Source organism: Typopeltis vanoorti, chromosome 7 (genome assembly GCF_054136105.1).
Source record: "Typopeltis vanoorti isolate ZY-2024b chromosome 7, IOZ_Tvanoo_1.0, whole genome shotgun sequence".
NCBI lineage: Eukaryota > Metazoa > Arthropoda > Arachnida > Uropygi > Thelyphonidae > Typopeltis > Typopeltis vanoorti.
The window spans coordinates 62,809,991-62,837,869 of NC_143555.1; the positions used below are offsets into that span (position 1 = coordinate 62,809,991).

General features: G+C 36.6%; 1 protein-coding gene across 2 annotated transcripts in view; it reads right to left on the reverse strand.

Moving 5' to 3' along the window:
- The window catches only part of LOC150104728 (lysosome membrane protein 2-like), a 360,554-nt gene that overhangs the window by 61,570 nt on the left and 271,105 nt on the right, over positions 1-27,879 (reverse strand). For both annotated transcript variants that reach the window (XM_090395908.1, XM_090395909.1), the window contains exons 7-8: positions 24,794-24,866; positions 16,366-16,541 (exon numbers count right to left, since the gene is read on the reverse strand). In XM_090395908.1, the coding sequence (XP_090252034.1) occupies positions 16,366-16,541; positions 24,794-24,866 (249 nt within the window). The remainder of the gene's footprint in view (positions 1-16,365; positions 16,542-24,793; positions 24,867-27,879) is intronic.

A 27,879-nucleotide genomic window follows, 5' to 3' on the forward strand; every position in this document is an offset into this window, starting at 1 on the left:
CACATGATTGATGCACTCAAGAGAGAAGCACTCTCAATCATAAAGTTCAGGTATGGTGAAATAACATGTGTTTTTGAGATGCTGTTTACATCTTCTTTGCTGTCACCTAATCAATATAAGAGGATCTCAGAACAAGAGTAGTGGTGGCTGACTTCCCTTTTTGAATCCTGGTGCGATATATTTAATTCCCTTTTAATTTTTTATATTTCTTTTTCATCTTTTCGCTTCTGACATGCATGGGAGTAAGCTGGGTGATCTCCTTGAAGTTGGCACATTTACATTTCTTTGCAGAGCAAGATTTGTTATCATGCTCTTTAATACCACATCGGGCACAGGTTGCAAAGCCACAACAGGCAGTTTGGGAATGCTTTTGAGATATCTTGCTTTTACAGATGTTGGAGGCTTAGGTGTATCAAAAGTAAGGATGATGTTCATGGCAGGTGGTGACCATTCCTATGTATCAGGATGAGCCTCACACCTATCACTCTTTGATCTTTTAACTCTGAACACATTTCTTCATCAGAAACATCAAGGAGATCCCATTCCAGTATCACTCCTCTACAAAATCGAGTGTTTTATGAGTGTTACTGTGACTGGTATTCATCCCACTGATGTTACTCTCAGCAGTTTCTCAGAATGTTGCTGACATGATATTTCCACAAGGAAATCACCAGAACACAATTTTTTTAATACTTCTGGGAGATCGTTCTAGACCCTTTTGAATACATTTTCCCTCATTTGCTTTTCACATGTTGCATGAATAATCAGGAACATTGGTACATTTCTATTGGTATCACTTATCTTTTGTTTCTCCTGTTACCAAATACTGTATCTATGATATACTTGGTTGGGACCTTGTTAGGGCCCCTGAAACATCTGAGGATAATAATAATAATTCATGATGAAGGGATTTTTGGTTTGGCACTAGAGCTTTCTACCCACCACAGAGTGCTATGTGACAATCACAGACTGGAAAACAATGACTGTGCTCAGGAGTGGAATGCCAGGGCTACCCTGTATGTTACAAAGCACCACAGCAAGCCTCGAGTCCTGAACCATGGTCATGGTAGTGAGAGACTTACTGCAACACCATTGACCCTTCAGGCAAGTCCAGTAGCCAACTGATCCTACTTGGGCCCTCCAGGACTGTCCATCTTGTCAAAGCAGAGATTAAAGTAGTGAAAGACTACTGGATCCCTCTTTCCATATGCCCACAGGTCACACACACTGAACAGCAAATATGGTGGCAGGGTGTTGAATCCCAGTGACGGTTGTCTAGAAAAAATGATAGCAAAAGAGTCTTTAGTAGAATGAAGAATACAGGAAGAAAAGCAAAGAAAAAGAGGAAAATTGAAAAAGGCCAGTACCATCACTGGGAAGTCCCCTTGAACACGAACAAGTGCCACACAGCGCGGTGAGAGGAGGAATCAGAGCTGTTGCACAAACCAAATAGGAATTCAGCAATAGGGACTGATGGGATATTACCAAGGATGCTAAAAGAGTAATTAGCTGTATAATTTGAGGCTCAGAACAGGAAGATTCCTCAAGAGTGGAAAGAATGTATGGTGATCCCACTGCACAAGGATGGTGCAAAGACTGATATATCTGACTATCAACCTATCAATATCTCTTGTGTGGTGGTGAAGATGTTGGAAAAGTTGGTTAAGGCCTGCATACAGAAATGGATGCCCATGCTGCTCATTGCATAGAAGCTATACTATACAATGAGCAGCATGGGTTTACTAAGGGGAGGTAAAATTTAAGCAACTTGCTCACATGCTATAATAATGTTACCAATCAGCTAGACCATAGGTTCCCAAAGTGGGCGGTACCACCCCCAGTAGGTGCTGAAGCCTTCTGGGGGGGGGTTATAGTGGGATTAGAAGCATTTGGGGACGTTCAGGTGGTCTAGGGGTCGGTGGCTCTTTATAGAAGAAATGAATAATATATATATATTTAAAAATTAATTATTTTCGTGATTTTGCGATTAGATAATCATTTAAAATTTAAATATTGCATTTTAATTCATCTTATGCCCGTCTTACACGATCAATTTTTTTTTATCAATTTTCTATTTCAATTATTTAATCATTTGAAAATTTACCATGTCAGATTGACATAGAAAATTGGCATCTATGTCTATGAGAAAATAGAGCATGTATATATGTGTGTATAATAGGTTATGTTTACAGTAGCAAATATATTCGTTATATTTCATTTCAAAATATATATAAAATATATAAAACCACTTTTCTAATTGATTTGTACAAAAATAAACCCAATTTTATATAATTTAATAGTATGAGTAAAAATAATAATGGCAAGAAAGAAATAAAATCATAAATTTTAGTTAGCCTAGTTAGTACTAACTTATATTGCTAACTAGAGGGAAAAAACAAAGCAAATATTATTTGAAACTTATACTGTTTTCTGTGGTTATGTTTTGTAGGTTTGTTGTTTATATCTTGCGAAATTATTTTACTTATTAATAAATATTTATAATTATTCTGACAATGTCGTGGTCGGACGAACAAAATGCACTTGCATGCAAAATAAAAAATTGAACGTGTCATACAGGATATTTTAACGTTCATTTTTTATATACTTAAAAAATTTATTAATTTTTTGCTATTGTAAAAATTGATTGTGCCATACAGGTTTTAGTCTATCCACACAGCAGACGAGTCTTAACTAGTAGTATGTCGGTCAACTATTACATAGGTAATTCACTCAATTCAGCATGTTTTACCAGGAATATGGGTGCTTGCAGTGACTTGTTCAAAGCACGAGTACGATGGTATTGCAAATGAGTCAATGCATGCAAGTCTATTCGGGCTAGATTTCAAATCTATAAATACCAGTGGTTTAGGAATAAGTTTCATTATTTTTTGTGTGCTTTGCCAACAATCATCAGTCGAAAGTGTGATAGATAAGTTTTAATGGGGAGGGCATTATAAAGGAAAACTGTTATAATGGGGGGGCATTACAAAATTTATGTCTTGCAAAGTGGGCGGTGGCTCGAAAAAGTTTGGGAACCTATGAGCTAGACAAAGGGAATGGATACCCATGGCACTTTTGGATTTTGCTAAGGCTTTTGACAGAATACGGAATGGAAGACTGTTGTGTAAACTGCAGAATACATGGATTGGATTATAAAATAATTGCATGGATAAGATGATAGCTGACGGACATATCAAAAAGTGGCATGAAGGATGCGAGTCTGAAAGATTTATGATAACCAGTGGTGTGCTACAAGGATCAGTTCTTGGTCCATTGATATTCACAATTTGTGCACACGAATGAATACTGGGAAGGATTTATCATGTGATATGCCTGGTTGGCTGAGCAGTTAGCCTATCTGCTCTCCAGCCAAAAGGCTGCAGGTTCGAATCCCACTGTGGGCATGGATGTTCATGATTGTCTGTGAAAATACTAGTGGTGGTGGGTGGTAGATGGCGTTGGAGTAGATGATGGTAGTTGATCCTTGTAGTTGATGGATTGAGTGGTCGAGACAGAGAGCTGTAGAGATGCCCTCCCTCGATGAGTCTTTGGACTCCCTGGAGGGATCATGTAATAATAATATACAGCTATTTGCTAGTGATGCAAAGATCATCATCTTCAAATTCCTGATATGTACCCTCAGGGGATTCATAGGGTAATTATTGTAATGGTGTAACGTTAGTAATGGTGTTAGTAATGGTGTAACGAAAAAGTTACACCATTACTAACTTCTTATCAATAATTTCCCTCCAACTGAATCTGTTATCTGTCAAGACTCCAATATTATCAAATCTTATATTTTTGTCTTTTAAGATGCTTTTTTACTGTATCAATACATTTACATCTGGGTCTTTTTTCATGGCAAAGACAACTTGCTTTGCTTATCTTTTCTCTCCCATTCTGTTTAAGTGACCATACCACCTGAAATTAGCTCTACTAACATTCCTGAATGCTAACAATGGCAAGTTCTTTCCTAATATCCTCATTTTTGATGTAATACTGCCATTGATGCCATCTGTTCACTTGACTAATCTTTCTCAAACTCTCATATCAGAGGTCTGCAGACTTTGAACAGGTGTTTTATTTCTAACCCAGCTCTCTAATCCATAAGTTAAAATTGGTTTAAACACTGTCTTGTATACAGCTAATTTAGGGATTTGACTAATTTTTTTATTATTCCATATAAATTTATACAGCTGGACTTTTTACCATACCAGCTTTACTAATTCTGTTGTCTATTTCCACATTTAATTTACCATCTTCACTAAATGGCTGAAATGTTTTCTTGTTCTACAGGTTCATTATTCAGAATATAGTTGACATTATCAATGTTTTTGATTTTCCTCGTCTTTCTTTTTTTTTTTATTATTATCCAGGCCTCCATGGAGTCAAAAGACTCATCGTAGGAGTCGTTTTCAGGAAACACAAAGTTCATCATACCACTCCTTGAACCCACTGACCGTTCCCACTTCAACCACTCTCTCAGACAATGCATTCCAAGGTTCAACCACCCTCCATGCAAAGAACCACTCCTCACCCTCTTGTGCACAGCCTCCTTTCGTAACTTCCAGGGATGGCCCCTTGTCATCGCTCCTTCCTGCCGTTCCACCAAGTGAAAGACCTCTCCAATGTCTACCCTGTAACTGCCTCTCAACAGTTTAAAAGTCTCGATCATATCACCAATCCTTCTTCTATCCACCAAACTCTGCAGTCCACATTCCCTCAGTTGATCCTCATAACTCATATTGTACAGTCCTGAAACTATCTTTGTTATCCACCTCTGTATCCTTTCCACAGTCAATTTATCCCCTTCAAATCCTGGGGACCAAATCTGAGAACAATAGTCTAAGTGTGGTCTGATCAGGGTCTTATACAACGGAATGATAACTCTTTTATCTCTACAGGTCAGTGTCCTTCTTAGTATTGCAGCAATCCTCTGAGTTACTCTCACCACCTTTGCAATATGCTCCCTGAATTTCAGTTTTCTATCAATCACCAACCCCAGGTCTCTTGTCTCCCCTACCTCCTCCCATCGACGTATCCCAAACCTCAAGACTTTACATTTTGCTGCATTGAACCGATACCTCCATTCATTTGCCCATCTGTTTAGTTTATTCAAATCCTCTTGCAGGGCTGCCACATCTGCACTATTACTGATAACCCTTCCCAGCTTCAACATCATCCACAAACAACTGAATGTCCCCTTGCAATTCATTGACAATATCATTGATATAAAGGTTGAACAATACAGGTCCGAGTACTGAGCCTTGTGGAACCCCACTTGTAACCTTCTGCTTCCTTGATATTGCCTCACCATACACAACTCTGATACCTATCAGTCAACCAATCCTTACATTTGACTAACCTGACATTTAAACCCATGTGCTGCAACTTAAATATCAGCTTGTCATGTGGCACCCTGTCCAACGCCTTTGCAAAATCCAAAAAAATGGCAGTATATGCCTTTGCCTCATCAACTGCTCTTGTCACTTTATTATAAAAGGCAACCATATTACTAAAGCAAGAACACCCCCTTAACAAATCCATGTTGATTCTCACAGATAACATCGTCTGCCCAATGCTGTATAGTCCCGCACTAATTTTTCAAAGACCTTAACAACTACTGATGACACACAAACTGGCCTATAATTAGACACTTCCAGTCTGCTATCGCCCTTATGCAAAGGCACTAAACTACCTTCCTTCCATTCCTCGGGAATCTTTCCCGTCGCCAGACTTTCATTGAAAAGCCAGGTCAGCAAGAGCTGCCAGTTCTTTAGCACATTCTTTCAAAACCTGTGATGAAATACCATCCAGTCCCACAGCTTTACTGACATGCAGAGTACTCAGTATTTGGAACACTCTCTCCTCTTGCACCTCTAAACTCTGGACCTGCCCTATCCCTCCAGTATTAAAACCTTCTTCTCCAGGGTGAAAAACTTAAAGTGGTCATTAAACAACTCCACTATGTCCTTTGCATCAGTCACTCTATTCCCATTTTTAACCCGGAATATCATTCTTCTACAATCATTTCTGCTCATACCAGTTTATTTGAGATAAGACAACTGATCAAAGACTGGAGATCACAGATGTGAGAGCTCTAGAAAAAATTAGGGCACAACAGATATCAATGGCAAAACCATTATCAAGGAACACGACATTATTACTATTCAGGAATGTGTGAGCAGAGATAATCTCAGGCGGTATGTCAACTTAAAATGGGTGAGAAAAGGTTAGCAGGTATTGTTGCTAGAATGGCAAGAAAAACCAAGAGAAAGTCCAACGTCTGGATTGATTGAAATATAGTACAAAGTGTCTTAGAAGACAGTATTACATCTGACAGACTAATTCAGAGGAAAATTTTTCAGATAGAAAGTTAGTACTACATGAAAAGTTTAACACATCCATTGAAGATACATATCAGAAATTTGATGATTAATCAGTAAATTCTGAATGGGAAACCTATAAAACAAATGAACATTTCAGCTATTTAGGCACCATTATTATGCCTATAGTGTGAGATAGAGGTGAATAGAATGAAATATTTCATTGGATGTTGATATAGACTTGGTAATGTGGAGGGTAGTGACCAGGAAATGTATAAACAAATTAGCTAAGCAAATGGGAAAAATGTGATCATTACAGGTGATTTTAATTATGGCAATATAGATTGGGATGATGAGATAACTATAAGTAAAGAAAATGAGTTCGAGTTTTTCAGGTACAGCTACCTGAGGTAGCTGTACCTGAAAAACTCACGAGGATTGGGGGCCTTGGATTTGATCATCTCATCAGAGAATGTTATTATAAATGAGGTGTCAAATCTCCCCCCAGTTGGTGAGTGTGACCATGAGGTGATTACCTGGGTGGTTGCCAGCCATGTGAGGACTTCTGTGAGGAAAGGGTATATGTGGTGGAACTGCAAGGCTGGTGAATATGAGAAGTTCAGGAGCTGTAGCATGGAATGAGGAGTTTGCTGGAAAGGAAATGAATGCTACTTGGATGATATTAAAGAACTATCTAGTAGAAGCAATGTCTAAATGTATTTCAAAGGTTAAATAAGGTACATGTGCAATGGGTGAATGAGGAGATAAGCATGTGATGCAGAGGAAAAAGACATTATGGCTGCAACATAAGAGAAGTGGTAATAATCAATTCCATAAGGAATACAAAGAACATGCAAGGAGGGTGAAAAAAAAAAAAAATCTTACGGAGTTCTTTCGATATGTAGCCAGCAAAAAAAAAAAAGAAAAGAATAATTATGGAAGGATGACACTGATTGGAGAAAATGGTATAAGAACAACTTCTGCAGAAGATATAGCTGAGATATTTAATGAGCAGTTCATATAGGTCTTTCATTCTTGTGAATGTGACATCATGGAGTTTGAGAGCAGTTGATGAGGAAAGCCTGACTGTGAGCAAGAGTTATATGGGGAATTGAGCAAACTTGATGTTAATAATGGTGTGCGACGATGATATAGCAACTGCATATTTTGAAGGAATGTGTAAGGGAGTTGACATCTGCCTTGACATTTGTTTAATATGAGTCTTACCTTGGGTCAAGTTCCAAAGGATTGGAAGGCAGGAATGTAACACTTCATAAAGGATATGTCAGGTGTTATAGTTAAAGTGCTGAAAAGACTGATGAGAATCAGGATCCAGAATTGGGTTGACTTTCTTTCTTTCTTAATCCTCCTCTTCCACCTTTTACAGTGTCGAGGTTTCTTATTTTTGCAACCGCAACTATCTCGAGGATAAGGTGGTTGGCCCTATGCCTCCCAGTGTGTGTGTCTCCTATGTCTGTAGATGGATGTCTTCACGGGGCTGGTTTGCCTGTTCTGGGTGAAAAAAACTCCCTAACTCCTTATGATACCAGCTAACTCTTCTTTTGTCGAAAGAGACCAAAAGGTTCCTCACATCACTGACAGGAATCAAAACCCAAATCTTTCTGACCAAAGGGCTTTGTCTATAACAATTGAGCTACAGAGGCTATTGGATTGACAACAATGGTATTATCTTTGATGGACAACATGGATTTATTAATAGGGAGATCATGTTTTAGTAATATACTTATAAGGTGTGACAGCAGCATTGGACCTATGAGATGGATACACAATAGTATACTTAGACTTTGCAAAGGCTTTTGACAGATTACTACATGATAAGTTGACAGTCAAACTAGAGCAGATGGGGTTGGATATTAGATTAGATGGATCAGAGACTGGCTATCTAATAGGTATCAGTAAGTTGTGTATGGGGGAACAAAATCCCAGAAAAAGAAAGTCACTAGTGGTGTGCCCTGAAGCACGCACACCACTAGCGACTTTCCTCTAGAGTTTAAGAACCTAGACTCTTGACTCGAGTTTTAGGGCCATTGCTGTTTAACCTGTATGTTAATGATATTGAGGAAGATTTGAATGGGGATACACAGCTGTTTGCAGATGATGCAAAGTTGGCATGAGGAACAGAGTAGATATTGTGGCTTTACACTAGACTGAGTGAACAGGCACATGAATGGGGATACCAGTTCAATGTTAGTATATGTAAGGTTTTAAAAATTTTTGAATAAAAATGGAATGTAGAATTTACTCTTGGGAAGGGGATATATTGTTGGGGGTGGAGTAAATAAGAGATTTTGGGGTGATGGTTGATGAGGATCTGAAATTTAGTGGACACACTACCAAAACTGTGAGGACAACATAACGAATTTTGGGAATAATGAGGACACTAACTTGTAGAAGTAAGGAGATTCTGCTTCCATTGTATAAGGCTCTGATTAAGCCACACAGACTACTGTGCACAGACCTGGTCACCTGGTTTTCAAAAAGATGTTGGAAAGGGTTCAGAGGCAATTGACGAAGGTAGTTTCTGATCTCTGAAATGTTGAATATTAGGAAAGGTTGAGAAGATTCAATTTACAGAGTCCAATGGATAGGAGGAAGAGGAGGAGGTGATAGGATAGAGACCTACAAGTTAGTAAGGGGTTATCTTAGTTATTATCTTAGTAATTAACAATATAGGAGTGCACCACTTCGGTAATTAGATAGTAGAGGTATGTAAGTTCGTGTTCACTTAAAAACCTTGATATTCCAGGTCTACCTACTCACTGATGAGACCTCAAGAAAGGTTGAAACCGGTCTGGGTAGTGACCTCTTCTCATAATGTAAAACAATACATATACATCTCTTAGGAGCTGGGTTTTACATTATGAGAGAATATTAAAGTTAGTGACAGAGCTTGCTCCACCTTTGCATGGAGTTGCCCTGGTGGTGTACTACCCAAGTGATCATTTACACCTGGGCTCGCCAATAGTTTTTTCGGCATGAAACTATGGATTTCGATCCGAGTTTCGGACCCGGCTATATAAAATAAAACGGGATTTATCACCTCCCTTTCAATTAGTAAGGGGTTGTTATAGGATCAATGTTGAAAAGGTTTTACAGAAAATTGTGAGGAATAAAGGGAGAACAAGAGATCATTCCTGGAATGCATTGCCTAAGATCATGACATCTGCAAAGTATGTGAATATTTAAGGTACGGTGTGATGAACTGTGTGTATGACGGAAAGGACCTCCTAGATCAGTCTGACTCAATGGGGTCTTAGGATAATAATAATAACAATTATTATTAGCGAGGATGCAATTTAAAAATGGAAGTATATCATATCAAACCCACAATCAATAAGCATGGAACTATTTACTGATTATTAATCAACAGTATTTCATAGGGGCAAGTGCAAATTTATTCATAGCTCATATAAAGATTGAATTATTACTATCCTGGCATTCTAGAGTCAATAAAATCTTGAGAAAACTGCAGGCCTACAATAACTATCATTAATATTAGAAGTACCACCAGTACCCTTTCCTTTAGTGTTATACAGTCGGCATTCACTTCAGAAAAATTATGGAGACTACAACCATGTTAGAAATAATTACTTTAATTTCCCGACATTTCAACCTTCATATTAAGGTCATTATCTGGAGCAGCGTTTCTGATTTTTCCTACGACAGAACAGTTCACAAATCCTGAAATTTTCACGGAACACCTTGGTTATTATGTAATGTATTAATAATTAATTATGGCATAATCATAAATAGTATTAGTACACTTATGTATACAGGGAGACATGTGACAAATATAAAATTACATTTAAATCAGTTATCTATCACTGGACTAATGAAATCTTGTAGCATATTGTAGTCATTAAATTAATTTGTGCCGATTTTCATTGACATATCCCATTCTGATCACCAAAAATTTATATTATTATTAGTACTTACAAGTGAATGCAGACTTTTTTCTCCTGTGTGCTGGTAGTTTTCCCCTCCTTTTGTACATCTTGAGATCACTTTGTAGGCTGGAGGTGGATTAATCACCATCTGTTGCATCACAAACACCTTCAATAAGAGATTTCTTAACACCAAAATTAAACAAAGTCCCTTGTCTCTGGTTCATTTTAAAATTTAAATCTGTAGGCCTATTACTTTTAAAAAATCACGGCACTGTGGTTTCGAAACAAGCATTTTCACACTACAACATGAACTTGTGAAGAAAGTATTCAGTATTGCTACATTTGAGAACCAGATACAGACTACCTTGATCTTCAATTTCAGTGGAAAAATTTTCTTTATACTTCCTTGCTGATTGGTCAACTAACATTTGCAACACAGATGTTATTTTGTTGAGTTCTGAGAACAGAGGATATGCCGTCCATTGCAATCGGCTTGCAGGCAATTTTTATGACTGGTCATAAACAGCGGTATTCCCTTTCCCGAATTACTTCCATGTTTAAAAATACACGGCTTGGTCACTGACATCACGGAACACTTATTAACTTTCCATGGAACACAATTTGGGAAACCCTGATCTGGATTTTCTCATATTAAAGAGACAAGCTATATTACATTTGACACAATATGTCAAAGAGACAATGATTTGATCAATGGTTATTCTACTGGCCTGACCTCAAGTGAAAACTAATTAAAAATAAAATAAATAAAAATAAAATAAAGTAATTACATTAAAGCTATATTCTATTTATAACATCAGAGAATAATTTCATATAGATAGTTTTATTACAGCAAAAGTGGTGTCCTAATTTAACATGAGAGCCGTTATATTAGAGTTAAGATCCTAGAGTTAACATAAATTACAGCCCTGTTTATAATTAACTCTTAACCAGTAAAGTTGTGTTGGCAGAATACGCGCCTTCCATATTCTTGGGATTTTTAGACCATCATTATTGTTAAAATTAGGGTGGTTGATAAGAATTTCATTGGCCTCCTTAAATTTATGTTCATACCACATTTTGGTGTGATGTAAACAACAGGTGCCTTTCCAGTCAATTCTATGTAGAGTATTTAGGGTATGATCAGAAAGGCCAGATTTACCATGGTTATTAAATTTAATGTCCTTCATGTTCCTTTTTTTTTTTTTGGATAGGAATTGTGCATCTTGTTTCACCTATATATAGGGCAATTACAGGTGTAATGAATACAGTATAGGGTGAGAGGAAGTTTAAAGGTGCCTTTAAGCTGGTGTTTCTGTAGATTCTGTTTATTTTATCTGATATCCCTTTAATGTATGGAATGGTCACAGTTTTATTTAATCTAGTTTATTTTTGCTTTTAAGTGAGGTCTTGTGAAGAATTTTGTTAATATTTTGGCTGTAACCGTTTTTCAGAAAGGTATTGCTGATAACTTTTAATTCATGTTTAATGTTTGCTCATTGGATCAAATCTTCAAAGCCCTGTTTTTTAGTGTGTTAATGACACCTAGTTTTTGTGTTGGGTGGTGGTAGGAGTTTATGTGTATATATATTGGCCAGTATGAATAGGCTTCTTGTAAACAGTGAAGGAAAGACTGCCAGAAGGAAGACGTGTGATTAGTGTATCTAGAAAAGGAAGTGTGTTCTGACATTTTAAATCTCAGTTGGGAACTGTATGTGTTTGTGTTGTTTGTTTAGGTGGCTGAGGATAGTGTCTAATGTAGCAGCAATGGGACCAGATAACAAAAACATGATCAATGTATCTAAGCCAGACTTTGGGTTTTCAGGTAGAGGAATCTACAACATATTGCTCAAAAGCTTCCATTTAAAAGTTAGCAATTGGGGGGGGGGATAATGGTTAGCACATGGCTGTGCCTTCTTTTTGTAGGTAGAAAGTGTTTTGCCACAAAAAATAACCAGAATATAGTACATGTGTGAAGCGTCCTGTGATATCGAGAGGGAATTTGTCCTGTAAAAGAAGAATTATGTGGAACATTAATTGGGACATTTGAAGAGAGAGCAGAGATGTCAAAACTAATAAATCACTTTTTTCCAGTGTGAAGTCCTTAATTTTGTTTACAAAGTATTGTGTGTTTTTAATATTTTGGATCCAAAAAAATAAAATGTTATGGAGAATTTACAAGGAGATCAGTACACCCATGAACAGTATAAGGCTCAATCTAAGGAGATCAAGGGTAATCCCAAAGAGTTCTTCTGCTATGTGGCAAGTAAAACGAAGAATGACTTCAGAAGGATAACTTTAATGGGTGCTGATGGTATTGAGGTGACAAATTCAGATGTAATAGTAGAGTTACTGAGTGATCATTTTTCAAAAGTCTATCACCCAAGTGAGGATATCTCTATACCTATAGCAATAACTAATGCGAGAATTGAAGTTAAGAAATCAGAGGTACTTAGTATATTGCAAAATTTAAATGCAAACACTGCTGTAGGTTTAGATGGAATATCAGCTCGGGTGTTGCGTGAATGTGCAAAGGAATTGTCAAAGCCTCTTACTTGGTTATTTAACATAAGTTTGAACTCTGGTATGATCCCTAGAGAGTGGAAGGAAGGCAAACTGTGGTAGTTAATTACAGACCAATCACCATCTCGGGAGTGGTGGGAAAAGTATTCGAAAAGTTGGTTAAAGACCAAATTCAAGATTGGGTGGATCAGGATATGATACTCTATAGGGGCCAACATGGTTTTGTTAAAGGTCGATCCTGCCTTATGGCCACACAGTGGTACTTCTGGACTTTGCTAAGGCTTTTGACAGGATACCCCCATGGAACACTGTTACGCAAATTGGAGCAGATGGGGGATGGATACTAAACTGGTGATGTGGATAGGAGAATGGCTCAGGGAGAGATACCAGAAGATGGTGTATGGAGGGGCAGAGTCCAGGATGAGGCAGGCGACCAGTGGTGTGCCTCAGAGCTTTGTGCTTGGGCCATTGTTTAATTTGTACATAAATGATATAGGAAATGGCTTAAAGGGAGATATTCAGTTGTTTGCTGATGATGCAAAGTTGGGTAGCGCAATAAAAAAATCAAGCTGATGTTGAGAGTTTGCAGTATGATTTAAATAAGCTGGTAAAATGGGCAAAAGGAAATGGATGTCAGTTCAATGTGGAAAAGTGTAAAGTCATACATTTTGGGATTAAAAGATTACCAGCTGTGTACTACATAGGTACTCCTTTGATGGAAAGGAGTACCTTTCCATCAAAGGTACTCGAAGAGATTGATGAGGCTAGGGACTTAGGGGTGTTGGTAGATAGGAAGATGAAGTTCAGGGGACACATTGCTAAGGTGTCCAAGATTGCACATAGGATTACTTGGTTATTGAGGAACACACTGACATCCAGAGATAAAGAGGTTATTATTCCCCTTTATAAAGCATTGATACTTCCACATTTGGATTACTGTGCTCAGGTCTGGTTACCTTGATTCCTTGGGGATGAGGAGGTTGTGGAGAGGGTTCATGATAGATAGAAATGATATGATAGAAACATTTAAATTACTAAAAGGTATTTTTAAGATTGATGCAGGGGAAATGTTTCAGCTGTGCGATAGTGATGGAAGAACAAGAGGCCATCCCTGGAAATTAAGGAAAAGTGTGGTTAACAAGGGTGTGAGAAAGAAGTTTTTTGCCTGGAGGGTGGTGAATGACTGGAATGCATTGCCTGATTCAGTTGTGAATTTGTCTGTAAATGAATTCAAGGAGAGATATAATAGATATTGTTTTAATAGTTTGGGTCTCTCGTGATGAGTCTACTGACTCCATGGAGATACCCATAATAATAATATAAGAGGGAGAATGACTTACCAACTCCTTGAGTGTTGATGCTAGTTTCTTGGCTAGATGATAATTGGGACTGTCTGTACCTTCAACCATCAGAATCTCGGGTAAACTGTAAATCCTCGGGGAACAAGCATAGTGCGGAAGTAGTTTTTTTAACTGTATCTTCAGGCCAAGAAATGACAGATTTAAGTAATTTTTTCATTTTCTTTTTATCCAATTATTTGAGTTATAGTCAACAAGTTGATAAGTGCTGTTTTCCGAGACTAATTGATTCTCTTTTTTCCAAATATGTTGTTCAGTTTAAAATAACAGTGGCACTGCCTTTATCAGCTCTAGTGATTACAATGTCCAGATTTGATTTTAATAATTTCACAGCTGCCAATTCAAATTCAGTTAGGTGCTAGTTATTGTTTTCATATTATTTAAATTTAAAACATTCGAGGTTTCCAAATGTATTTTATCAGCTATGGTGGTTGGGAGAAATCTTAAGCTTCTTTCAATATGGTATAAAATCTAATTTGTTAATCATCCTGGGTGTCACAGCAAAGTTTAAGCATTTGCTAAGTAGCTAGAGTTCACCATTGTTCAGGGCATGGTTAGAAAGGTAGATTACGACTGTTCACTGAAGGCAGTTGGTAGCTCCTATTATCACCTACTTCTGGTTGGTTGTTATCATCACTGGCTTATTGTTGGCTGTTTTCATTATGGAGAAATTCAAATTTGTCCATAGTGATTGTCCATTTTTTATTGCGCTTCCCAACTTTTGCATCATCAGCAAACAACTGAATATCTCCCTGTAAGCCATTTCCTATATCATTTATATACAAATTAAACAACAATGGCCCAAGCACAGAGCCCCTGAGGCACACCACTGGTCACCTGCCTCATCCTGGACTCGGCTCCTCCATACACCACCTTCTCGTATCTCTCCATGAGCCATTCTCCTATCCATATCAACAATTTAGTATCCATTCCCATCTCTCCAATTTGCGTAACAGTGTTCCATGGGGTATCCTGTTAAAAGCCTTAGCAAAATCCAGAAGTACCACTGTGTAGCCAGTTCCTTTGTTCAACTCAGATATCATTCTATTATGAAAAGTTAATAGATTGCTAAGGCAGGATCTACCTTTAACAAATCCATGTTGGCCTCTATAGAATATCATATCCTGATCCACCCATTCTTGAATTTTGTCTTTAACCAACTTTTCCAATACTTTTACCACTACTCCTGAGATGGTGATTGGTCTGTAATTAACTACCACAGTTTTATATGCAAAGGGTGGCTCTAAAACTTTGCCTAACTTCCACTCCATAGGGACCATACCAGAGTTCAAACTTAAATTAAATATCCAAGTAAGAGGGGTTGACAATTCATTTGCACATTCACGCAACACCCGAGCTGATATTCCATCTACGCTACTACAGCAGTGTTTGCATTTAAATTTTGCAATATATTAAATACCTCCAATTTCTTAGCTTCAATTCTCACATTAGTTATTGCTACAGGTACAGAGATATCCTCAACTTGGGTGATAAACTTTTGAAAAATGATCACTCAGTAACTCTACTATTACATCTGAATTTGTCACCTCAATACCATCAGCATCCATTAAAGTTATCCTTCTGAAGTCATTCTTCATTTTACTTGCCACATAACAGAAGACCTCTTTGGGATTACCCTTGATCTCTTTGGCTAAGGTCTTCCATAATCTGATTTAGCTTTTCTTACTATGCTGGTAACCTTCCTAGCTTGAGCCTTGTACTGATCGCCTTTCTCCTTGTAAATTCTCCATAACATTTTCTTTTTTTGCAGATCAAGCTTGATACTACTGCTCATCCATCTAACATCTGTCTTGTTTGACTTCCTGACCATAAGGACATAATCTGATATTGCTTTCCTCAGATACCCACTGATTTTATCCTATGCAGTTAACAGTGCGCTGAATGTTGTAAATGAACATTTCATTTACAACAGATTTTCTGGACTCCTTTGCAAAAACTTTGTCAAAATGAATCTTTTGTCTGCTGTTTAAGCAAAATTTTTTTTTCTTTTTTTTTGTGGAGAAAATCAATTTAGTCTCTGATCAACTCTCTTCTCACTTAATCTTTCTCCCATATTACTGGATTCCTGCTATTTTCTTACTATGCAATAAGTAAATCACTTTTGTGAAAGAACTTAGTAAAGAATTAAATGAAAATCAAGGGATACTGCCAATGACATTACACTGAAAAATTTTTTAAATTATGACATTAAAAAAAACATTTGTTCAAAAAAAATTAAGCATTGAAATATACCTTTCTGGCAAGGAGCTAAACTTAGGGTTCCTGAAACTCTGCAACTATCTCCTGGGCAGAAACATTTGTTTTCTGGATTATCTTCAGAATTTTGGAATAATTTGTCTGGTGTTGTATAACGATATGCAGAAATACCATGAACCGATACTTCCTTTTCAAAAGCAAGATATACAGATCTGAAAAATTTGTATAATTTGGCAATATTACTTATGCAGAATTTTATCTAAAAGTTTTCATAACTTTTACTAGCAAATTTCTAACACTTTGCTAGCATATGCATATGAGTATACAGTGTTAATATTATAGCATTAAAACAAATCTAGGACTGATTTATGCAATTTAAGTTGTATATTTATTTATGCTTTTTCCTTTCAGGAATTTAGGCAATTGTTCTGTTGTGGTCTCTGGTGTACTTTCAAACACTATTTGATTCAGACATTATTTCCACTTATTTCTGTACTATGTCCATTACTAGAGTCTGGTTTAGTTCTTCTGTGTTTATCTAATTTGAGTAAATATTGTTAGAAAGTTAGGGTGAGGAAAAACAGGAGTTAATTACTAAATAAATCCAATTTCTCTATATATGCAAGTAGTGTTATTATGTCTGCAGGTTTGCATTTTTTTTTTTTTTTTTTGGAGATAGTGCATTAAGCTAAAGAAAAGACCAGGTAGTTACAAAACAAAAACATTTATTTTAAAACTAGACAAGAATACATTACACATGAAATACTGTAAAATTATTTCACTTAACCCTTTTTACAAATAGAAAATGCAACTGATAAGACAAAACTCACAATTCATACAATTACTGGGTTAACTTGTTAGGCATAAACTATGTACATACTTGCTCACTGCATGAACAGGTTACTAAAATCCTTCCCTTAAAGACAGACCTAACAATTGCCTAATTATATATAAATTCTTAATAGCACTGCTCCCAATTTAAAAACTAAGCACACATTCATTATTTAAAACATGCAAGTTAACAAACAATCTTTCCACAGAACTTGTGGCTTAGTTAGCGCCTGTTTACAATCGATTTCTTGTACGCACATTCACTATTCCGAGATACACTTCCTTAAAAATTACAAAAGTAGTGCCTACCTACAATTTTACCATGAATAAGAGTCCAAGCAAATTACAGCACATACTTCCTCATGTTCTTAGGGTCTTCTTTCTGGTTAAACTTCCTTGCTGCATAGACATCACAGGCAGTCTCTTGTAGATCTTTCCTCTGTCAGATATTATGGAATCAGCCGTAGTTACCGCTAGGCTTGCATGTAACTGCTCTCTTTCTGGAGACAAACTTGAGAGCCATTGACGAGGAAATCAGCCTGCTGCAATCTGGAGATGAAGATCCTACAGCTTGATGGGTAGATAACTCGTGATGGGAGAAGAGCCTGAAGGGAGCCCAAATGAAGAGAAGGTGAAAAGCTTCCATGATAACCGGAACAAAAGCCTTAGCAATAAGCAGAAGAAAAAACTCTGAGCCAAGAGCCACAATCTCCTTTTATGCAAAATAACTCTGTTCTTTATGCTGTCTTTTCAGGATTAGCCTTTAGCAATGACGTCATTCTGCCCATTCAGTGAACACTGGTCACGCAACCTTTGGTTGGTGTTTTGCCATCGCTAATCTGGCATAATCCCTGCTTAAAGTTTTACATACAGTCAATGTACATGCACTTTTACAGTAACAATTTTTTTTGTACATTATATATAAATAATGCTAAATATTGTGTGTAAAAAACAATGTGTAAAATCAGATAAACTAATGCTACTGAAGGGGGGGGGGGGAGTGTGCTGTGAGCATATTATCATCATCAACAGACTCCATGGAGTTAAAAGAACTCATTGTGGGAGATCCTACTCTCACATTCAAAGCTCATCATATCTCACTTATATGTATTCACTGTCCCTGCACTCATCATATGCTCAGGCAAATTACAATTGCCTACCACTCTTTATGCAAAAAATCTACTCCTACCTCCTTGCTCATATTCACCGTATATAGCTTCCAGGAATGGCTTCTTGTCCCCCCCCACCATCTCCAGATAGTTTATGAAAAAATATCATCCACATTAATCTGGTAACTATCCCTTAACAACTTATCGCGATCATGTCTCCCTTCTATCTACATGCATATGCACAGATTCTTCCGAAGTAAGGAATTTGGTATGAAAGAATGGGAACTCTGAGATCTTTCTCATTCTCACATTTACTCCTTATGCCAACTACTACATTTGTACCCACTTGTCCAAAAAGATTAGTATACATTGCAATACATGTATATGAATGCTTGAAGTATTAAAAATAATGTGTTTTTAGCATTGGTTAGCTTGAATTGGCCAGAAATTATAGGTCAGTGAGAATTGGTTAATAGAGAAAGATATCACAGGATAGGTAGAAAAGGATATTATATTAGTAGAAGGATAGCGATAAGACTTTAGGGGGGGGGGATTGCCTATTACAGCAAAAGAACTACAACCAGTACTCGCAGAGGTGAGGGAGGTAACATATTTGAGGCTATTTGGTGTCAGATGAAAGCCAACTGGACAATATATATAATGCTGCTATAAGCAAGAGGAAGTAAAATGACATATTAATGTGATGCAATTAGCAACTTAAGCTCAATGAATACAGGGCAAGTAATCATCGAGCTTAAGTTGCTTATGCATGACATTTATCTATGAGGACACACAGATTAAAAGCATGAAAGGAAACATGGGAAAAGGAAATGAAATTTATGCAACAGACAGTATACTGTATAAATGGTTAATGGTAGAAGCTCCTGTGATTAGAGTATGCTCAAATGTCAAGTTGTTGCAAAAAAAAAAACCTTATAAAGTTTAAAAGCTTTTCATAAGAATTATTACTGTTTATAAATTTATTAGTTTATATATGGTTTCAGTTAAATACAGATTAGTGGTCTGAGATATCAAAGTTATTCTGCACAATATATTTCAGAGCACAGCAAATGGCATATTACTATATCGAGTAATGACAAGCATAAGAATGATTGCATAGACGATATGAAAAATGAAAAGCTTGAGATTGCAAAAATTTTGTATGGCAATTCTATGAGAAGAAGAGTGCCTAATGAGTGATGAAATAATGCTATTGGGATGCAGAGAAGCAAGGAGAAAGCCGTTTTGGCAAGTACAAATAATTTGAAAGGAGACAAATATTCTATGAAGAATCCCTTTACAAATCCATGCATAACCCTTATAACGAATGCTATGTCCATCAACCCCATTCCTGTATTCTATTCCTTACCAATCTCTCCAACACTTTCACCAAAACTGCAGTTATACAGAATGGCCTATGGTTAGAGACTTCCGTCTTAGAACCATGCTTGCGGAGTGGTACTATTTTGCCTTCTTTCCATTCTTTAGGAACCCTACTCACTGCAAGACTTTCATTAAATAACCCATGGGCATAGCGAACCGTGATGCACATTCCTCAAGAATACGTATGTGGTGATATGTCATCCATTCTCACAGCCTTATTCACATCTAACTCAACCATTATATTGCTGATAAAGTGCTCGTTCAATAATTCCACTATATCCTTTGCAGCTGTTAGCCTGCTGCCATATCCACCAATGTTAGTCTTTTCCCTAAAATTCTAACATTCCCACCAATGTTAGAATTTTGCGGAAAAATTCCCTCGCATTAACCTTAGCCTGACCAGCCGATCTCCTCTCGTACTGCACCTTTTCTTTCTTTACCATGCTTATCACCTTTCTAACCTACACTTTATACTCTTCATGGGTCTGATCACCCTACTCCATAATATTTTATTTTCCAGAACAGTTTGCTTAATTTCGCTGTTTATCCTTTTCACTCCTACTCTATTTACTCGTTTAACCCTTGGTATGCAGTCATACATTGCTTTCATCAGATACTGCCTTGTGAGTTTCCATGCATTGTCAACATCTTTTCTACCAGTTCATCTACCCAACATACTGATTTGGACTGGCTGCAGAGCTTCCTATAATCACCTGCTTTATACTTCCACATGTATCCATTTTTGGCAGTGACCTTTTCTTGTTTCATCACTTCCCAAACAAGTATCTCATGACTACTCTCAAACTGGCAGCAGTGTCCACACTTCATTAACTACATCTTGTGAAGTTATCACCAAATCCAAAACATTAAAGCCTCTAGTTGCTTCAATCACATGCTGCTTAAGATAATTATCTCTCAGAAATTCCACAAACTCGCTCTCCTTGTTCCCATACACTATCTCCTCCTCCTAGTTTATATTCCTGTAATTAAAGTCTCCCATCAGGATCATCTTCTTTTTACATGCCCAACTAATTTACCTAAACATTTAACAATCGGTATTCTCTACATTCCCTGGCCTATAACAGCATCCTATCAGATATACTAACCTGTTTATTTCAACTTCACACCACACAGATTCAAAATCTGTGCATGCACTATCAACTTCCACACTTAGCAGACACAATTCCTCTGCAATCATTAACAGCACTCTCCCCCCCCCCTCCTCTTTTCATATTTCTATCCTTCTGGAAAATTATATATCCTTCTAGTTCTATTCCCAACATCACATCCTCCTCAGACAACCAAGTTTTGCTTATTCCAATTATTTTTGGGCATACTGTCTCAATCAATGGGACAAACTCAGCTCTCTTGTTTCGAATGCTCTATACATTTGTGTATAAACATAATCACAATGTTTACTAAAATAAAGAGCCAAAAGGCTTCACTTCGGCGATGCAAAATTATCTAAATTAAGTGGATATTAAATCCAACATCATTTCAAAGCCGAATACAGGAACTATAAAAGTTTCATGTGAAAACTGACCAGAGAGCTAGAGGGAATACATCACCACCATACTATGAGTTGCCCTAGCCAAACCATATAGGTGACGATGAACACTGTGAGCATCCATATAACCTCCTATTAGTTCATTATAAGGTTTCACTAGCCTGACAGCTGTTTCAAACTCATTGGTTTTTGCCAGAGACTAGGCAGAAACCTAGAGAGCAAAAACTCTCAGTACTCAAAGCATTGGAGAGGTGTATATTCCTTAAGCGAACTCTTGGTCAGTATATAAAGTACTTATTAAAATAAAGAGCCAAAAGGCTTCACTTCGGCGATGCAAAATTATCTAAATCAAGTGGATATTAAATCCAACATCATGTCAAAGCTGCTATAATACCACACCTCTCTCTCTCTCTCTCTCTCTCTTTTTGGTCGGACCGTTTTCCTGATTCTGACTCTGATTTCTTCCTATCTGTCTCATCTTCACCTTTATGCATTCCATCATCTTGTGCTGCTGCAACCACATCTTCAACCTCATATCCATCTTCCTCCTGCTGTACAATTTGTTGATTTGTGCTATCCTGCTTCACAGGTAGACTGATTATTTGCTACATTAACTTCTTGATTCTGTGCCTTCTCAGAAAACAATAGCCTTTCTAAATGCCCAAACCAAACCCATTCAAATATAAGCCATCAGCTTTATACCATTCTAACTTCCCTTCAAATTCACTCCAGAGATTTACAAATTGAACCCCCTTTGCCTCACACAACTCAGCCATCTTACTATTCATTATCTCTGCTCTCCTTCTCAATTCACTGTTGTCATATCTGGGCAACATGCCTACAACACTATTCTTCTTTACCTGCTGCAACAGCTTCCTCAAGTTTCTATCAACATTCTTTTTCTCCCCAACTAAGTCATTCGCCCATGACTACCACTAATTTTGATGCTCGATATTTCCTTTTCTGCAACACATTGGTTATTTGCTTCATTGTTCCACCAGGAAATCATGTTTTGTGCACTTTATTAGTAATCAGCCTCTAATGATCAAGTCTCCATACACTGATATACGACTATCCTTTGACTCTTTCTTCATAATATTAACCACCTCCTTCTCATCAGCCGATCTCTCCCTTCATAATATTAACCTCCTCCTTCTCATTAGCCGATCTCTCCTTGAGATGCTTAATATCATCTTCTAAATGTTTCATTTCACTTTTTGTTTTCAATAACTCTTGCCACAGCTCTTCCGCTAAGGTCCCAGCCTTTGTTCCCATTTCTAATTGCTCTAATCTATTCAGACACTTTTTCACATATGTTAACACTTTCCTTCTTCTCGTTTACCCAAAGAGTCCACAAATCTTTCACATTTTTTGGTGCATACATATAGCAGTTTTTGCAATGTATCCACTGCAAAAAATCCAAAGCAGAGTCAGACTTTCATACAGAAGCCTTCCATGCCGCTGCCGTGTTTCTTTATGGATGCCATTTTTAGAAGCTGAAGCAGTACACACAAACAAATAGCAAATACTCCTGTTGCTGCTTACTTTTATACTGAAATTGTCAAGTAACTCTTGATTCCTTTACCAAAACTCAAGGTTTGACTTAGATGCATTAATATTTTCCATTTGGCTATACTGATTTGTTAGCCTGGTTGGCTGAGTAAATAGCATAGCATAATATATCTGCACCCTCCAATCAACAGACTTTGGCATAGAATCTAACTGTGGGCTACATACATAATCATACATTGTAAATCCAGAGTGTAGTTTCTAACTTTATATTGACAAAATATAATGCAATTCATACAACATTCAAGCTTTTTTTTTTTTCTCAAGCTGACACAAAAAATAGCTAATTAATATTAGCAGCTATCTTAATCAATTAAAAACTCTGAAGTAACTTAAATATAAAAAAATGCAATTTTAGGGGAAAAAAAGTTTCATCCTTTATCCAAGCGTAAGCAAACAAAGTTTGTGTGTGAAGTAGTTTACAACTGAGCTACTTGTATATAGAGGCTAAAAAAAGCATCTATATAGAACAAAACATGCAACAGCCCAATGTAAAGTTTTATACTTAACATAAGAATACATGACATGACACTACAGTACAAATTATTAACATTAGACCTCATTAGATATAAATCTTGCATTACACCAAAAAGATCCAACCATGCCTTAAATGTCTGAAAACTACATTTGCAAACTCTTAGGCAATGCAGTTCCACTCACTATGCCAAGAACCTGTCAAGAATCCCTTCCTAATACTCTCTTTATACTACTCCCCAGATGCCCTCCTGTTCTATCCGTGACTCTCTTCATTCTATGAAAAATTTCTTCCACATTAATCTGATATCAATCCCTTAACAATTTACGTCTCAACAATATCCCCTCCTCCCATTCAGAAGATCTGCCATTTTCTCAATCTATTTCTCTACCAATATTCCAGAACTCCTCCCCCCCCTCTCCCACCTCATGAAATCTAGAAGATGAAATCTGTACACACCACTTCATATGGGACATGATCAAGGCCTCGCACAATGGTACCATAACCACTTTACTTCTACTGTGGCAAACTCTCCTCATTATCATTCTCATTATCTGTTGTAATGTCATGGTAATATTAGCATTCCCAAAACTTCAGTTACATGTCCAACACCACCACCCCAGATCTCTTATCTCCTCTGTTTCCTCCAAGATTAAAGAGAGATGGATTTCATGGCCAAGTGTGAGACTACCATCCTGCTTATTGGAGACATCAAGCAGCTTGAAAAAGATCCAAGTTTGATCTCAAGAGCAGGGTTTCCAGGCTATGTAAAAATAAATAAAATACAAAAAATATTCATATATAACTAATAAAAACCCCTAGCCCACCCGGCATGAACCTACTCTAGGTTTATATAATAACCTTTTATGGGTGGGAGCTACTTAAAAAAAAAATACTCTACATCCCATTCTTGCCTACTAAATTTCAGAACCTTACACTTTGCAAAACTGAACTGTATCTGCATTCACTTGTTCACTCAAATATATTTGTATCCTTCACTAAAGATTGTCTTCTCTCTACTCCACAGAGTTCCCTCCAACTTTGCATCATCTGCAAACAGCTGCATATCTCAATCTGTCCCAATATCCTTAACATAGAATTTAAACAGTTCCAAAACAGATCCCTGTAGCATGCCATTAGTGATTCTTCCCTTTCAGATACAAGCTCCTCCATGTACAACTTGCTGATATCTATCTGAGAACCAATCACTTGTCCAACTCAAAAAAATCTAACCTTGCCCATTCCGATTTAGTTGCATATGATAATTTTAATTTTTATTAAAAATAAATTTTTTTATTAAAAATTTTATCAAAAAAAATTAAAAATGCATTCAATGCACTCTATATTTTAAATTAGTTGGATAAGATTTTCAAGTGAGAACTAGTCAGAAGTGAAATATACACTAAAGATTTTCTTTCAGAAATGCAAATATGAAATCTATTCACAAGTATTTTATACTGATATTCTAGCAATGCAAATAAAAAAAAAAGAATATTTAAGTATATTTTCAGCATTTTAATTGTTCACAATTCTTCTCCATGATTTGAAATTTTCATCATAACTTATCATAATTTTCAATTATCGACTTACCTGCAAATGTCTCGAGTATAAACATAGAGTGTACTTTTCTTATTTACTAATGGTGGAGGAAACTGAGATCCATCTGTAAATGATTAATTAGTGGTTAAGTATGTATGAAAGAGTTACCAATGAAAAATTCCAATTGACAACTAAAATATTAAGTTTATGAAGTTTACAATAGTGTACTTATACCTATCTGATGATAAATTAAGAGATATTAAACTTAGTTCTTAAACACATTAATGGATTTCTCAGCCTGTTATTGATGAAAGTCATATAAGAAAAGTTATCACCGAAAGGTTGCAACTAATAGAGAGCAGTCCTCAATGTCAGGAAAGTATGGTAATTATGGTTGGCAAAACAGAATATAAAGTGATAAACAGTAAGTCATAAGTGCATTATTATTAGGTATAAGTGTATTATTAACTATTATAATACACTTAATATTAATAGTAATAATAATGTACCTATTTGTTGATCACTTTACATTCTGTTTTGCCAACCATTATCATCACACTTTTCTGCTGAGATTTCTCTCCATAATTCTTAGCTGCAATCTTTTCCCCTTATGTGCTGAATAACTGGTTCAGAGAAATTCAGTAATGTGTTTGAGAAGTTTAGTACCCCATATTTTGATATCAGGTTTAATACTATTTGCATTTTTAATGTGGCCTACATAGATTAAAAAAAGAATACAGGCAATACTGTACTACTCCACATTACACTTTTATCAAACTATCTTACTAAATATTCTCAAATTCTAAATGCTGATTAACAATATAAACAAGTTACATCTATAGGCTTGCGCTAGAAAAGATGTTCTTGTATTATATTTATTTTAATGGTACTTGTGATTATCAAGAACTAAGTCATTATTTGTTGTAGAAGTCAAATCATATTGCTGATGTGATAATGATAAATTATAATAATGAATATGCAAAATAAAAATTGTGCATTTGCAATTTTTTTTTAATCTTAAAGAGCATGTACTTACAGTGATAAAAAATGTACCTTAAGACTGCAGCAGCATATATTTCATGGGAGTTGGTGGTCCAAAAATCAGAGTAAGTTTCAGGTCAAATTTAATCCAATGAGTCCACAGTGAGAATTAGACATACATCTTTTGAATGTATGATAATGAAAATATTACAAGTGCAATGGTCAAATGGGGACATGTCAGATAATTGAATAATTGTAAAATATGAGTGGACTGGATATGGATTGTAGAAATGAGAACATGCAGCTTGTAAAGAACTTCACAAGTCTGTACAAATCACACATTTTTGACAGAGTTTTTCTGGGTATATGATGAAGCATGAAGCCAGTCAGGATGTGGCTATACCACATCATGTCGGTCCCAAGCCTGAGATAAATAGGTGAGAGTTGAGCAAAGGGCTAGCAACCCATCCTCATTAAAAAAAAAGTGCTTTGCTATGGGAAACCAGTACCACAGAAAAATATGAACAAAATGTAATACTAAATGACAAACATTAGAGTGGAATATGCAAGAAAAGAGGAAGAGAGGTAAACCAAAGATGAGCTTGTGGAGAGAAGTAGAAAAAGACCTCAGAAAGATGGGAAAGATCTGGACACAGACAGAGAGAGAAGCATAAAACAGAGTCAGATGAAGATTTGTGGTTGAGGCCTTATTCTCCCAATGAAGCGAAGAGGAATAAGTAAGGTAAAGCAAGAGTGTATATCATGCAACTCAACAGCATAGTTAATGCATTCAAGTGGATGCTGAATGGAAGTAATGAAGTCAGAATAAACTGCAGTATATCCAACATAGGATTCACATCTAGAATCTCTCAGCGTAGATTGGTAAGAAATCAGAGAATCTGTGTATGTGAAATAGCTGCAAGATGAATGGTGTAAATAACTTCTTTAGCTGATGCAGTGAGAAACAGCAATGCAAAATACAAACCTCCCATCTGAGAAAAATATTATTATACAGGTCACCTGCCATAGAGTCCGGACACTCACTGTGGGAGATCTACATTAACTTCCATACCTTTCACTAAACTCATTCCTTGTCAGAGTACTCATAACTAATTCTGGCAATTCATTTCACACCTCTCCATGCAAAAAATTTAGTCTGCACACCCTTACACAACTTTCATATATGATGCCTAGTTCTCTCTCTATTTGTGATATATTGAAATATTGCATTTGTGTCAATCTTATAAAATCCCTTTATTATAAGTTTCTATCATCTCCCCTCTTTTCTGCCTATTAACTAAACTTTGTGACTCATACACCTTCAAACCTATCCTCATAGGGAATATTCCACAGACCAGCTTGGATACTCATCTCTGAATCCCCTCTACCGCCTCCTGATCCCCCCCCCCCAAGAAATACAGGTGATGACCAAATCTGTGCACAATAAACATGCAGCTGACTCAGCCTTATAAAGAAGGATAATAAGCTCCCTTAGCAGGTTTTTCAATATCCAAATAATACTTTGAGTTATTTCACAAACTTTTGCAATATGCCATCTGAACTTCAACTCTCTTTCCACCATTATCCCCAAGTCCCTAACCTAACTAATCTTTCAATCCAGTACCATCAGTGTGATACACAGTACATAACCCTAAGTTCATACCTTACATTTTTCAATGCTAAATTGGTAATCATTATCCTTTGCCCACAATGTTAATTTATTTAAATCATCCTACAGGATATCTACATCACCTTTATCAACCATTATTGTCCTTCCCAGTTTTGCATCACAGCAAACAACTGAATATACCCCCCCCCCCACCACCACCCAAAAAAAAACTTGAAATATTTCTCCACATCACTGATATACAAATTAAAGAGTAGTGGCCCTAGTACAGAATTCTGAGTTACTCCACTAGTCACCTTCATTCTTCTAGATTCTGCTCACCATATACTACTTTCTAGTGTGTGTGTGTTGCCACCCTGTTCACTATCCATGGCATCAGCTTCATACTCATTCCCACTTGCTCCAACTTTTGCAATAGTTCTCCATGTGGTATTCTGTCAGATTCTTTGCAAAATCCAGTAGTATTGGGCTGTAGCCATTTCCCTTATCTAATTCTACTGTGACTATTATAAAACATTAGTAAATTATT